The 15,840-nt window shown below is 41.1% G+C and overlaps 1 protein-coding gene across 5 annotated transcripts in view; it reads left to right on the top strand.

Moving 5' to 3' along the window:
* The window catches only part of DRC9 (dynein regulatory complex subunit 9), a 47,061-nt gene that overhangs the window by 21,405 nt on the left and 9,816 nt on the right, over positions 1–15,840 (top strand). For 4 of the 5 annotated variants that reach the window (XM_077884636.1, XM_077884635.1, XM_077884637.1 and 1 more), the window contains 3 exons: positions 1,933–2,014; positions 12,928–13,089; positions 14,697–14,771. In XM_077884636.1, coding sequence (XP_077740762.1) covers positions 1,933–2,014; positions 12,928–13,089; positions 14,697–14,771 — 319 coding nt within the window. The remainder of the gene's footprint in view (positions 1–1,932; positions 2,015–12,927; positions 13,090–14,696; positions 14,772–15,840) is intronic. The other variant, XM_077884638.1, reaches the window with a different exon arrangement.

Genomic DNA, 15,840 nt, shown 5'->3' with positions numbered 1-15,840 from the left:
AATCATCTCATAATTTTGAAGGCAATAAATACTCTACTAATTTCTAGTTTCCACTGTAAATAACATTTATTTAACTGAATCTACCCTCAGGTTCTGAATTTATTATTAGAGAAATATTTTTCCTCCTTCTTATGTTTCTTGTAATCTGTAAATAGTAATTACATAATATATACTTCTGCAATTGACAATCTCAGTCTCATGATTCTGGTTAAGTACATGCTTTGTAAACATTCCTGAATAGCAGTACTTATCTAGATGATATTTAGTGGTAACATGTCTTGGTTGTTGCTGCAGATTGAATGTTTATGTACTCCACCCCTGCCTCCAACTTATTTGTTGAAATCCTAACCCTCAATGTGATGGTATTAGAAGGTGGGACCTTTGGGAGGTGGTTAGGTCATGAGGGTGGAGGCCTCATGGATGAGATTAATGCCCATATAAAAGAGACCCCAGGGAGCTTCTTCTCCCCTTCCATCATATAAAGATGCAAGTGAAAATGATAATCTGTGAACCAGGAAACAGTTTCTCACCAGACACTTAATCTGATGGCACCTAGATCTTGGACTTCACAGCCTCCAAACTGAGAAATGAATTCTGTTATTTATAAACCATCCAAACTGGGCAGCCCGGGTGTCTCAGGGGTTTAGCGCCGCCTTCAGCCCAGGGCCTGATCCTGGAGACCCGGGATCAAGTCCCACGTCGGGCTCCCTGCATGGAGCCTGCTTCTCCCTCTGCCTGTGTCTCTGCCTCTCTCTCTCTCTGTGTCTCTCATGAATAAATAAATAAAATCTTTAAAAAAAAATAAAAAAATAAGCCATCCAAACTGATAGATATATTTGTTTTTGTTTTTGTTTTTTTAAGATTTATTTATTTATTTATTCATGACAGAGAGAGAGGCAGAGCCGGGATCCAGACGCGGGACTCGATCCTGGGTCTCCGGGATCAGGCCCTGGGCTGCCCCTGATAGATATATTTGTAATGGCAGCCCGAGCTAAGATAGGTTTTATTTTGTTTATTCTTACTTTGTTTTGTTTGTTGTTTTGTTATTTTGTTTTTCTTTAAACCTAGATAATGGGATTACTAGAGATCAGCAGAATTCTGAGTGCAAACAGAAACAGTAACATAAAATAGTTATGTTCTCATTGGGACAGTACTGAATTTGAATCCTGCTTTGCCATCTACTGTTTGTGTGATCATGGCAAGGGCGTGAAGTCATGTCTTCTGGGAGATGCCAAGATGACATTATTCATGCAAAAACTTTATCAGGGGAAACACCTGAGTGAGAGATAATATGGAGGGAGCCTTCAGACTCAATGCGGAACTGACCCCAAGTGAAGGAGAGGGAAGATTACATGGAAGAGAATGCCCTGCCCTTCCTTTTTCCCTTCCTGTTCCCCCTCCTCTTAGCCTTTTCTCGGCAGTACCTATTTTAGATACAACACAAAAACCAAAAAAATCCTCTTCTGGTTTACTAAAACAAATCGCAGTCTTCTGTAAAGTGTTGCTAAAAGTGTTCCATGGACCAACACCATTAGCAACATCTGAGAACTTGTTAGAAATGTGAATTGTGAGTTGTGGGGCACCTGGGTGGCTCAGTTGGTTTGGCATCTGCCTTGGGGTCAGGTCATGATCACAGGATCTTGGGATTGAGCCCCTGCTTCTCCCTCTCCTCTCTGCTTGTGCTCTCTGTCACTATCTCTCTCTCTCTCTCTGAAATAAATAAATAAAACCTTTAAAAAAAGAGAGAGAGAGAGAGATGAAAATTGCAGGGCTCCATCCCAGACCTACTAAATCTGTTTTTAAACATTGAGAATGAAAAAAAAAAACAAAAAAAAACAAAAACAAAAACAAAAAAAAACACTGAGGATGAGCCTTGTGCATGCTGGAGTTTGAGAAACAAACCTCTAAACAAATCATTCTTATTTCTTCTAGGGAGGAAAAAGGAAAAAAACAGATAAAATCTCTTCAAAAACATCTATTTACTGTCAAAAAGGAACGGCAAGCTGAAATACAGGTAAGAATCACCTGGCCAACACTGGAACACTGGAAGTTACTGAGCTAAAACAGCTATGTAGAAGCCATCTTTCCTAAGCAAAGAAAAATTACATATGAGAAATTGTTGTTTCTCCCGGAATGCCTTTACTACTGAAAATATAAAGAGAGTAACTAGAGAGTTGCCTGGGATATATAAGTCAGACCAGGATAGAACTCAGGGAGACCCCAACCCTCTGGAACTCCCCTCCCATCCCACTCAATCAAACCACCTACCCCCTCCCTACAGGAGACCTTGTCTCAGGCAGTCTCTTGTATTCCAGCATCCCACATGGGAGACTGTAGTCCCAGATGGGACATTAAACACACTACAAACCTCCTTATACATGATGGTTCAGTGTGATGTCAACTGTATTATATTCCAAGTACAGAGTAGATTTAATGGGCTTTTATGGTCATTAGGACCTAACCTTATATCTAATTTACCTCTGTAAGAAAATGCATCCTAAGTTTTAAGCAATAGACTTGTAAAACAATGTTTGGGCTACAGCATAGGTAGTTAGAAATTAGTTCTATTAGGATGTCTAACACTATTAGCAGTTTAGAAAGTTACAAATTATGGCTTAATATCAGCTTTTGCCTAGCTATTTGGACAAGTTTATACTTCATATCAGGGAGTCTTCATTATTTCCTATATAGAAGTTAGAAGACTTTTTTTAAGAAAGATTTGATTTACTTATTTCAGAGAGAGAGGGAGGGAGAGAGCATGAGAAGGGGGAGGGCCAGAGGGAGAAGCAGACTCCCTGCTGAGGGAGTCCAACATGGAGCTGGATGCAGGACTCGATCCCAGGACCCTGGGATCATGACCTGAGCCAAAGGCAGACACTTTAACTGACTGAGCCACCCAGGCACCCCAGAAGTTAGAACATTATTTAAAAAATATATTTGGAAGAACTGTCTACGAAGGGTCATTAGCTTTTCTTCCAAGACTCTATCTTTATGTCTTGTGAGCAAATTGCTTAACGTAAGATAATAAGAGACTTATTTTCTATTTACTAATTATAAAGTACCTTTGGTAATGACTTTTACATCATTATCTCTGTTAACCCTCTGCTTATTGCTTACTTTTTTTTGAGAAACATTTTTCTTTTCTAGAGTTTCACAAAACTTGGTGTGAGCTTAGGTTTTCTAATGAATAGATTTTTTTCAGAAGTTTCTTAGCTTTTTTTCCCTGAACAAATCTCTGATTATTTAAAAACTTGCATTTCTTGACTATTAAGATAGAAGATATTTATATTAATTTCCTTTTAAGCATCTGTATCAGATAATATGAAAAGAAATCTCAGGTTTGGCACTCTGCCAGTTAACTCCCTGATGTAACCATCATAACCACTTTTTTCCTCTTTCTTTAAAAAATTGTTGATGAAGTAGAGTTTTCCAGGCAACCTCTAACACTTATTTGTGAAACTTATCCTCCTGGATGACATCACAGCCATTACATTCAAGCAAAGTAAAACTAAAGCAGAATATCACTCAGATATTTTGATCATCAGCAGAGGAATAAACCAAGACTGAAGATCCAAGGCAAACCTTTGTGGTTTTTTTAGATTATGATTTTAATTTACTTAGTAGTCTTTTACCTATACCCCTTTTTATTTTTAAACAAATGGTTGCTCTAGGGATTTCTTTTCACGGTCTATTTAGCATTAATACTGTACCACTTCACATAAAATGTAAAAACCTTCCACCCATATATTTCCACTATTTCCTCTCCACCACTATCCTTTATTCTGTGTCTGTCATATACATTACATTTAATGTATATTACAAAGACAAGACAAAAAAAAATCAGGTTTTCATCTTAATTTATGTGTTTTTAAAAATGAAGAGGAAAATGGTTGTCTTACCCCGATATTTATCAATAAGCTTCCATCTGGTGTCATTTCCTCTCAGCTTAAAGAATAGTAAATCTTATTCCTTTACTATTTATTCCAATCCATGTTTGCTATAAACAAGTCCTCTTAATATTCTTTTACCTAGAAATGCATCTATTTTGCTTTTGTTCATAGAGGATATTTTCAATGGGTATAGAATTTTGGTTTGACAGATTTTTCTTTCAGTACTTTAAGGATTGTCACTATCTTTTGGTCTCCATTATTTATTTTGAGAAGATAGTAGTTATTCAAATCATTGCTCTCCTGTATATAATGGGTTTGCTTTTGAAATTTTTATTTTCATTAAAAATTTTTTTTAGATAGAATGAGTTCATGAGTTGGGGAGGGGTAGAAGGAGAGGGAAAGAGAGAATCCTAAGGAGGCTCGATGCCCAACATGGAGCCCAACAGAGGGCTACATCTCACGGTCCTGACTGAGATCGTGATCTGAGCGGAAATCAAGAGTCAGATAGATGTTTAACTGACTGAACTATCCAGGCATCTCTTGAATTTTTTTTTAATCTTTAATTTTCTGCAGTTTGATTATACTGTTCTTAGATTTGCTTTTCTTCATATTTATTCTGTTTGGGTTTCACTTAGATGCCTGAATATGTAAATTTGTGTCTTTCACAAAATTTTTGAAATTTTCAGCCCTTATCCTTTTTTCCCTTAATTTTTTATTGTGGCAAAATACACATAACATAAAATATACCATCTTAACCATTCTTAAGTGTACAGTTCAGTGGTATTGAGTATATTTCATTGTTGTGCAACCACCACCACCATCTATCTCCAGAACTCTTTTCATTTTGCAAAACTGGAACTATACCCCTTAACCAGTAATCTACAATACCCCCACCCTTTAACCAGCCCCTGGTAACTACAGTTTTACTTTCTGTCACTATGATTTTGACTACTCTAAGTACCTCATGGAGGTGCAATAGTACCGTATTTGTGTTTGTGACTGCCAGCCAGTAAATTTTCAGATAGTTATAAATTTTCATTTGCTTGCACAGATCCTACTAGAACCTCAATTATCCCTATTGGACTTTTTTTTTTTTAATTTTATTTATTTATTCATAGAGACACAGAGAGAGAGAGAGGCAGAGACACAGGCAGAGGGAGAAGCAGGCTCCATGCAGGGAGCCCGATGTGGGACTTGATCCCGGGTCTCCAGGATCACACCCTGGGCTGCAGGTGGCGCTAAACCGCTGCGCCACCAGGGCTGCCCCCTATTGGACTTTTTTATATTGACCTGCAGGTCTCTCTGTTCCTTAAAATTTTTTTTCTCTTTGTTCATCTGATTAAATAATCTCTATTTGTCTATTTTCAAGTTCACTGACTTTCTATCTCCTCCATTCTGCTGTTAAGCCTTTCTAGTACTTTTTTAAAAATGCATTTAGGGTAATGTATTTTTTAATTTTAGAATTTCCATTTAGTTCTTTTTTTTATAGTTCTCTTTCTCTGCTGAGATTTCCTGTTTTTTTAATTTATTATGAGCCTATTAGTGTTTACTGAGTTTTCTTTAAAATCCTTGTCCTCTGGGATGCCTGTTTGGCTCAGTCAGTAGAGCCTACAACTCTTAATCTCAAGGTTGTGAGTTCAAGCCCCAAGTTGGGTGGAGAGATTACTTAAAAAGAAAAAAAATTTTTTTTTAAGATTTTATTTATTTATTCATGGGAGACTGAGAGGCACAGACACAGGCAGAGGGAGAAGCAGGCTCCATGCAGGGAGCCCGATGTGGGACTTGATCCCAGGTCTCCAGTATCACACCCTGGGCTGAAGGTGGCGCCAAACCACTGAGCCACCCAGGCTGCCCCACTTACAAAGAAAAAATTTTAAAGAGATTTTATTTATCATGAGAGACACACAGAGAGAGGCAGAAACATAGGCAGAGGGAGCCTGATATGGGACTCGATCCTGGGATCCTGGGATCACGACCTGACCTGAAGGCAGACGCTCAACCACTGAGCCACCCAGGTGCCCCTAAAAAGAAAATCTTAAAAAATCCTTGTCTGCTAATTCCAACATTTTAATTTTAAGGTTAATCTCTCTTGAGTGTGGTCATAGTTTTCTTTTTCTTCAAAATGGAGTAATTTGGGGATGTGTCTTCCACTCTGTGAATGTTATGTTGTAGAGACTCTGCATTGTGTTCTATCTCCCAAAGTGTACTGACATTTTTGTTTTAGTGGTCAGTTAACTTGGTTAAATTAAAGCTAAAAACTCTCACCTACATTGGGCAGTAGTTGAAGTCTCAGTTCACTTTCTTTTATTCTTACCAGGACTGCCTGCATTCTTCTTGGCACCTGTGTGCCTCAGGAATCAACCAAAGATTTGGACAGAATTTATTTACCAAATGTGAAGTTTCCTTTCTCTTGTTCAGCATTATTGAAAATTATTTGGCTGTGATTGTCCAAAATCTGTTTTCTGGTTTTTCGTTATAAAAAGTTTTCACTGCTTCACACATGCCACCACCACCACCCACTGCATAGTGTAGTGCTGACTGTGGTCTAATCGACCTCATAAAAAGTTGGAAACTCACCACATGCTGTACCCTACTTACAACTGTCTCCTCCTTCCAGAATCTGCCTGATTTAGTACACTCTCCAATGTTTTTATGTAATTTCCTTTTGTGTGAAGTCTAGAGTTTATAATTATTAACTGTGTAAGGGTCATTCTTTTAAGAGTTTATTGGCAATAGTGAAAGTAGAATTTCTAAATATTCAGTTAGGAGATAGAACTTGGGATATATAAGGAACTGAAGGAAGGCCAGTTTAGCTGCTAAAGTTTGGAAAGAAAGGGAGTGAGTAGCATAGATGAACCTAGAACAGGAGACAGGGAACAGATTATGGAGGGCCTTTTAAGCTACACTTGTCTGGGCAAACATCATCAATGGTTGCCATCTAGGTAGGGGAGCCTCATCATGTAAGAAATCTGTCTTCTCCCTGGGGAGTCAGGGTTTGGACCATGTTAAAATTCTGGGTTTGTAATCTTTGTTGTTATGCTTCTTAGGGCTATTTCTAATCTACTCCAGACCCATGGCTTTATGCTGACCTGGAGTTTCTTTAAGCAGTTACCTTTACATCATCCTGCTGCCTCTGGCACGTACAATAAAGCTTTCCAGTACTGGAGCTGCCACTGAGATATTTAGCCTGGGAGACAGTCTCAAAACAGGGTGCCAAGGAGGATTTATTTTTCTCCTGGGCCTAGGGCTTCTCATTTCCCTTAAGTTTATATATGTATTTACATATGTGTGTGTGTGTGTTTGTGTGTGTGTGTGTATACACATCTCTTTCTCTCAAATAAATAAATTCATTTTTAGAATAAGTACTTTGTTTTCAAAATTTTATTTATTTTAGAGAGAGAGAGAGCAAGCATGAGTGGGAGATAGAGAAAGAGGGAGCTCCACTGAGCAGGGAGCCCAATGCGGGGCTCACTCTAAGGACCCCAGGATCAGGGCCTGAGCCGAAGACAGGTGCTTAACCAACTGAGCCACCCAGGCATCCCACAAAATTTAAAAAGAAAGAAGAAAGAAAGAAAGAAAGAAAGAAAGAAAGAAAGAAAGAAAGAAAGAAAGAAAGAAAGAAAGAAAGAAAGAAGTAAATGAAGATATAGAAGGCATGCTTGCTAATTTGCAAGCAACTCAAAGCTGGTATATGATAAATAATAGACATCAGAATTCAGAATCTTGTTGATTATTAGAACACTGAACTGATTCCAACAGGATGCAAAAGTGAAACGAAAGGCCTTATTTTGTTCAAAAGATTCTTATAAGTTGAGAATTGTGAAGACCTACTTGTCTTCAATAGTTTTATTAGGTGCTTAGCCAGGTTCTAACATGAATCCCTGAAGTGGGGCTTTACCACTTTTTGTTGTAGTAACAGCATTATTTATTTATTTATTTTTAATTTTTTAAAAAAGATTTTATTTATTCATGAGAGACACACACGGAGAGGCAGAGACACAGGCAGAGGGAGAAGCAGGCTCCATGCAGGGAGCCCGATGCGGAACTCAATCCCAGGTCTCCAGGATCACACCCTGGGCTGAAGGGAGCGCTAAACCGCTGAGCCACCTGGGCTGCCCATAACAGCATTTTTTAAAAAAAGATTTTATTTGTATATGTGTGAGAGAGAGAAAGGAGAGAGAGCAAAGCAGGAGGAGGGGCCAGAGGGACAAGCAGATTCCCCAATGAGTGTGGAGTCCCATCCCAGGGCCCTGGGATCATGACCTAAGCCGAAGTAAGACATTTAACCAACTGACCCACCCAGGTGCCCCATAGTAATAGCATTTAAAAAATCTTTTTTAAGAAAATATTTTTAGTAATAGCATTTTTAAAAGGTACCTGCCTTCCCATCTTCTGTAGATATCCTAGAGTCTTCCTTTTGCAGTGCTGTTTCTACTGAGTCGCGATCAGGACCCTGACAATCATGACCACACAGTCTTGTGAAAAGCATTTGAAGCGCTTCTTTGTTTTGATTACCATAGTTTGCGGCACTGTTTATACAACAGGGGAAAAAATACTCCCCTGTCCTCTGTTGCACTTAGACATTTATAATATTGTGTATAGTGTTAGGCATTACATTTAAAGGAGTTTACTCAGAAGAGATCAGTCAAGATAGTGAGTAGTGAGATGTATGGAAACGTTATTACAAAAGGAAAGAAAAGAAGTTGGTACAATTGAAATGGGAATAGTTCAAGTGGAAATGAAGTAATGGGTGGAATTGGGGCCTGAAACTTTAGAAGTTTGGACGTGACTGTGTTTCATCTGCATCTTAGAAGGGGTGACTCTGTAGCTCAGAGTGTATTGGGAGACCGTTCCAGAATCAGCCAGTATTCTTAGTCAGACAGAGACAAATACAGATGTTAACTTCATACAGAATTTTGTTTTTCTGTGGCTCTTTTTACTTTAATAGACCACATTCCCATTTTCCTTTTTCCATCCAATCAAACTCTCATCTCAACTTTGTGTTCAATTATGAAAATGGACACTAGCATTAAAATTCTTTGGCTCACACTTTTGTGGCAGCCATCAGAGCCTTATTAACTATAATTGGTTGACTGCTTGTTTCCATTACTAAATCCTGTTCTTCTGAATTCAAATAACAAGTACTGATCTGAAGGCAGTTCGAGGATTTGTAAGTAAAGTTTGCTCTGCTACGAAAACCCACAAATATGCTGCCTCAGTCCACAGACCTTGATCACGGGGAAGGTTGCAGACACCCTGGACAAGCAGGGTTATGCTGGTGGGTTGTGGTGAAGACAGATCTTTTCTTAGGGAGCAACTTAAAAGGAGTTCATACAACGGACAACGACCCTGGGCCCGTACTCCACTGCTTGTAGGCCTCCTCTCTTTTGTATACTGCAGGTGAAGATCCGGGGTGACGCTGCAGTGCACCTGGTATGCTTTGATCAAGATTTGACCATCACTAGTCTGTCCATATTTTACATCTTCTTCTGTTCCCACATGGTCACCACAGGAGGCCACAAGTTGTGCCGAACAGCAGTAAGGAGGGAATAATCTGAGGCGCATGACGACGGCACAAAACCAGATGCCTTTGGCTTGGCACAGGGCAGCTGTAGACCAATGTCAAATGACCTTACTAAGTTATATAATGCAGCACCTTTTGCTTGCCGTAGGCAGAAACTCCTAGAGTTTTAACTCTGCATTTCTGATCTTTGTATTTTTACTCTGAAAGACTTAATATTCAGCTTGAAAAAGACAACTGACCAGAACATTTTCTTGAGTTTTTGAAAGTGTATCTTTGTATGGATGCTATTTAATGAATACCTAACTGTTCCACATGGTCAGGTTCTGTGAGAAACAAAATCACGATTATTTATATGGGCTGAGGTTTTCTAGAAAAGGCTTTCTGGACATAAGTGGTATATAAGCAGGGCCTCAAAGAGAGACTGAGTGGTTAAGCAGGTGTACAGATTCCGGCCAGTGAGGAAAGGAAGCCATCCCATTCCACTCTAACTGAAGCCTTCCAAAACTCCAGACTTGGTCGCCAACCGCCTTACAGCTTGAATTAGAAGGGAGCAGAGAAGCAAAATGGCAAGAGACGGGAAAGGGAAGTGTAGAGAAAAGGAAGGGGCAAAAGTGAGCCCCAAAAGACCCCTCTAAAAATGAGTTTTTTTTTTTTTTTTTTTTTTTTTTTTTTTTTTTTTTTTTTTTTTTTATGAGAACCACAGAGAGAGAGGCAGAGACATAGGCAGAGGGAGAAGCAGGCTCCATGCACCGGGAGCCCGACATGGGATTCGATCCCGGTTCTCCAGGATCGCGCCCTGGGCCAAAGGCAGGCGCCAAACCGCTGCGCCACCCAGGGATCCCTAAAAATGAGTTTAATGCACATTTGTTGGCTTGTGAGAAGTGCTGGCAGGATTTTACTATTAAGAGCCTTGGGTTAAATACATCGCACACAAGCCTGCAGCCTGTAGCAGGTGGAGAAGGACTGCCCCGTGTTACCACCCGGGACTGTGGCTGTGCGGAGCTCGGCGTGATGGGGTGACTCTGCGGTAACCCCAAGTCCGACAAGACGAATTGGGGCCTGTGGGCCTCTATCTAACCATGTTTGCTTTTCACTGTGGATGATCTTTTTTATTTTTTAATATATATATTTTTAAAGATCCCAGAGAGACAGAGAGAGAGAAAGAGAGGCAGAGACAGGGAGAGGGAGAAGCAGGCTCCATGCAGGGAGCCCACGCGGGTCTCTATCCCGGGACCCCGGGGTCACGCCCTGGGCTGCAGGCGGCGATAACCACTGGGCCACCCAGGCCGCCCTCCCCGGGAGGATCTTGACCGATGTGTGCTCCGTCTCCGCTCCTGATGCTTAGCGCTAAGCTCGCCCGGCTTAATTCTGACAACAGTTGCATATACATGTGTAGATGCACATTTACATTCTGTAAGAAAGAGGACCTGAACTCGAACTCTTAAATCATAAAACATCAAATGGCCATATATCCACCAAACAACTTATAAATAAATAAACAAACAAATAAATAGTAAAGTATTTATAAAAAAAAAAGACAAACCCCCCCACCGGCGCACAGGTGTGGGCCGCTGTGTCGGGCCGACGCGATGCACCTGCTGCGGGGCCCGGGGCGCCGCCTCCCCGCCTGTCCGCTTGGCAGCTCGGGCCCGAAGAATGCCCAGCCCTCTGCGGCCCCACGACTTGGACCCGTATTTTCCCTCTTCCCTAGACTCCTCCTTGGCCCCACTTTGTGTATTACCTGCATACTCACCGCTCAGGCGCCAGACCCAAAGTTCCTTTCTCAGGGAATCCTCCTCTCACCCCATCAGAGGAGGGCACCGCCTGTTACCCTGCGATGGGGCCTGTGGTCCTGGTCCTTAGTAGTGCTTTGCATCTCTAAAGAAAGGTGTGCGGGGATCCCTGGGTGGCGCAGCGGTTTGGCGCCTGCCTTTGGCCCAGGGCGCGATCCTGGAGACCCGGGATCGAATCCCACGTCGGGCTCCCGGTGCATGGAGCCTGCTTCTCCCTCTGCCTGTGTCTCTGCCTCTCTCTCTCTCTCTCTCTGTGACTATCATAAATAAATAAAAATTAAAAAAAAAAAAAAAAGAAAGGTGTGCGGGATGCCCGGGGCGCGGGGCGGGGGGGGGGGGGCGCTCAGTTTTGGAGCCTGTGCTTTGCCCCCAGGGCATGACCTAGGGGTCCCGATAGAGACCCGAGTCTTCTCCCTTCAGGGAGCCTGCTTCTCCCTCTGCCTGTGTCTCTGCCTCTCTCTCTCCCTCTCTCTCTGTCTCTCAGGAATAAATCAAATCTTTAAAAAAAAAAAGCAAGCTTTTTTTTTTTTTTTTAAGGTTTTATTTTTTTAGAGATTGATTGATTTGAGAGACCGAGAAAGAGAACAAGCTGGGTGTGGGGTGGAAGAAGGGCAGAGGGAGAGAGAATCCTGAAGCAGACTCCCTGCCATGCAGGTCCCCCTGCCCCCAACACGAGGCTGATCCGACCCCAAGATCATGACCTGAGCTGAAATCAAGAATTGGCTGCCCAACTCCCTGAGCCACCCAGGTACCACCTAAGGTGTTATCTTTAAGTAATTTCTGCACCCAATGTGAGCTCAAACTCATAATCCTGAGATCCAGACATTCCACTGACTGATCCAGCCAGGAGCTCCAAAAGGTTTGTTTGACTTTGTCAATTTTCTAGAAAAGGCTTTTGGCTAGATCGTAAGCTCTGTGGGGGCAAGGACCATGTCTATTAGGTCTCCACTGTTTAACTTAGTATGGTACAGAATGAATATTTTTTTAATGAATATTGAAACCTTAAAATTGCCGAGCACTTTGTGACCTGCCAAGGGTTTTCACTTACTCTCAATTAATTCCTTCTAATCGCTTGCTGAGATATTCCAGGCAGGGCAGATAGTAATGAAGGTAAGACTTAGAGAATTTAACTGACTTGGCTAATACAGCTGTTGGGGGCTTGGGTGGGAAGACACCTGATTCTCTTGATCATTTAGACCAGTGCTCTTTCTACCAAAATGAAGTAGTAATGGGAAATCTTTATGCATACAGACGACCCAGATAGTGCACCTAGGAAAGAATCTCCCATTCCTGATGCTTAGAACTACTTCTCTTTCATTTTCATCTATACTATCCATGATTATTGGCTAAGTTTCCTACAGTGCAGAAACAGAAAAATAGATTCAGTTTCTTGTTGATTTATAGATACAAAAGGTAGGCTTCAGTCATTGGCTGAACTGAATGGAGGTAGAATGTATTTTATTTATTTTGTTATTTTTTTAAATTTTGTTATTTTTTTAAAAAGATGTATTCATTTTAGAGAGAGAGGAGAGGCAGAGGGAAAGGGAGAGAGAGTTTTAGGCAGACTCCCTGCTGAGTGGGGAGCCTGATGCCAGGCTCCATCTCACTGCCCTGAGATCATGACCTGACCTGAAATCAAGAGTTGGATGCCCAACCGACTGAGCCACCTAGGTGCCGCCTGAATGTATTTTAATTTCGAAAACTGGGCTTACCTCTACAGAGTCGGAATGAATATATTGCTCACCTCAAGGACCAGTTGCAAGAGATGAAGGCAAAAACCAACATGGAAAATCGCTATATGAAGAGAAACACTGATCTGCAGATCTCCCAGACCCAGAAGAAATGTAACAGAACCGAGGAGCTCTTGCTGGAGGAGATAGAGGTAATCACTGCATTTGGCACGAGCATGGTGCATGGCATGTGGGCTTTCACTCTTCATCTGCCTCAACTGACAGAGGAGGGAGGAAGAGGAGATTTTCTTGATCTCTGCTCCATCTCTCCTGCAACTCTCACATTTGAGATTAGAAATAAAAACAAAACAAGGTCTGGTGTATTTGCAGGCAGAGATTCTGATGGGCTGTAGCCTACATCTTTTTGTAATGATGTCGAAAATCAATTGTACTTTCTTTTTTTCTTAAGATTTTATTTATTTATCCACTTTTATCCACAAGAGACACACAGAGAGAGGTAGAGACATAGGCAGAGGGAGTTGCAGGCTTTCTGCGGGGACCCCAACCTGGGACTCGATCCTGAGACTCTGGGATCAGTCCCTGAGCAGAAGGCAGATGCTCAACCACTGAGCCACCCAGGCGTTCCCCACCCCCACCCCCCTTTTTAAAGATTTTATTTATTTTCAGTTGTACTTTATTTCTTTGGTCACTTTATCTGTATCTTATAAAACCACTTGCCATTTTTCCTAGTAATTAGGGCGAAACAAGATACTTATTAAGTGTGGGTTTTGCTGCTGCCTTCCTCACCCCACCGGTACCTTTTGTACCTCCAGTAAGAAATACAAAGTCAAGAGAGCTGAACTTCATTCAAACCTAAATTTATAAAGATGAGAAGTCACAGTGGAAAATATCAGGAGAAAGACACAAGGGGTAGACCCTCCTTAGAAAAGGAAGGCTAAAATGGCTAAATGAACAATGGGTTGGTGAGAGGGAGCAAACATGGGAAGTGCCCTCTGTGTGCAGGAGGACTGCTTTCTTTGGGCCCCTACTTAGTGGAAAGCTTACTCCCCAGGTATGGCGTAGGACTCGGACTACAAACCTTTCTTGTATCCTGGAATTTTCTTTTCGAGGCCTAAGAACCGTGTGCCCTTGAAACATTGTTTCTCTCCTTATCCAAGCCAGCAAATCGTGGTCCTTTTGTCCTGGGCTCTGGCATGTGTCCAGCACAATGCCCGACACATGGCTCAGTGATGTTCTTGAACACGAACTGGGTGGAAGGGAATTGATTTGCCACCCTAGTGCAATACAACAGGATTCTTGGGATCCCAGCTGGTAAAGAAAATCTGAGGGGCGCCTGGGTGGTTCAGTCAGTTAAGCATCTGCCTTTGGCTCAGGTCATGATCTTAGTTAGGTCCTGGGATCGAGCCCCATGTGGGGGTTCCCTGCTCAGCAGGGAGTCTGCTTCTCCCTCTCACTCTGCAGCTCCCCCTGCTTGGGCTCCATCTCTCGTTTTCTCTCTCTCAAATATATATATTTTTTAAGATTTTATTTATTTATTCATGAGAGACACAGAGAGAGGCAGAGACCCAGGCAGAGGGAGGAGAAGCAGGCTCCCTGCAGGGAGCCCGATGTGGGACTCGATCCCGGGACTTTGGGATCACGACCTTACCTGAAGGTTAATAAAATCTTAACCAAAAAGAAATAAGGAAAGCAGCCAGGCAGCCAGCCTGAGATACTGTCACAGCTACACCTCTAATCTTGAGAACTTCTCATTCTGAACCGTGCTGGCAGGAATTCCTGATATTTATCGTTTTCACAGAAACTGAGGTTGAAAACCGAAGAAGAGAACAGGATTCATATGGAGATTGAAACGTTCCTTAAGAAGGAGCAGCAGGTGGGTCACCCAAACTCCACTTACAAAATACCATGTATGGCAAAAAAATTGTTTTTAAGGAAATAAATTATTTGAGGGATAAAAAAATCAGGGCAGCCCTGATGGCGCAGCGGTTTAGCGCCGCCTGCAGCCCAGGGCGTGATCCTGGAGACCCAGGATCGAGTCCCACATCGGGCTCCCTGCATGGAGCCTGCTTCTCCCTCTGCCTGTGTCTCTGCCCCCCCTCTCTCTGTTTCTCATGAATAAATAAAATCTGAAAAAAAAAATCAACCAGAATTTTACTGGCCTAATGAATGAGCTTTAGACCATGTCTTGTCTCACAGTTACTCATCTGAATGAACATTTTATAAAGCTGTAATTTGAGCACAGGTAAAATTTTGTCTTCTGCCTTTATCAGCTAGCAATATATAACAAACTTTTCTTGCTCCTATATTCCTCATAGTCATAATTTTAAATTAAAATTTACTGATTCTTAAAATTATTAAAATAACATAATCTTAGTTGAGGGAAGTTTTTTTTTGTCAGTTGCTTTTTGCCTCATTTTTTTTCATGTTATTATAGTGTCTTCATAAAAATAATTTAAAATAGCTTTATGTTCTATTGAATGGTCATGCCTTAGTTGACTTGTTACCCTTTATTTTGGATATTTAGATTATTTCCAAGGTTTCATTATTATAAATAATGCAGTAATGAAAGCTTTGCCAAAAAACTGTTTTCCTTCACTGTAGTTATTTACCAAAAATAAATCTGAAACATGACAGTATTATGTCAGAGAGAATGGTATTTTGTGACTTGATAAATATTACTAATACTTTCTAATCTACACTAGCATCAACAATGTAAATTGCTGACACTTATTTCAAGGTACCATCAACCATTCTAGGCATTTTAGTTATTTTAAGGTTCTAACTTAATGACTTGTTTTATTTTGCCTTTTTTTTTGCTAATAGAATTGAAAAATTGGCCATTTCCATATATTTATTTATTCATCTTATTTCTTCTTGTGTGAATCATATGTGACTGAAATGTTTCAATTTATTTCAAATACTAATGACAAACCAAGCTGAAT

Source organism: Canis aureus, chromosome 35, assembly GCF_053574225.1.
Source record: "Canis aureus isolate CA01 chromosome 35, VMU_Caureus_v.1.0, whole genome shotgun sequence".
In the NCBI taxonomy this organism is placed as follows: Eukaryota; Metazoa; Chordata; class Mammalia; order Carnivora; family Canidae; genus Canis; species Canis aureus.
Note: the sequence above shows the minus strand (reverse complement) of the source record. Positions and strands in the feature narration are given on the sequence as shown.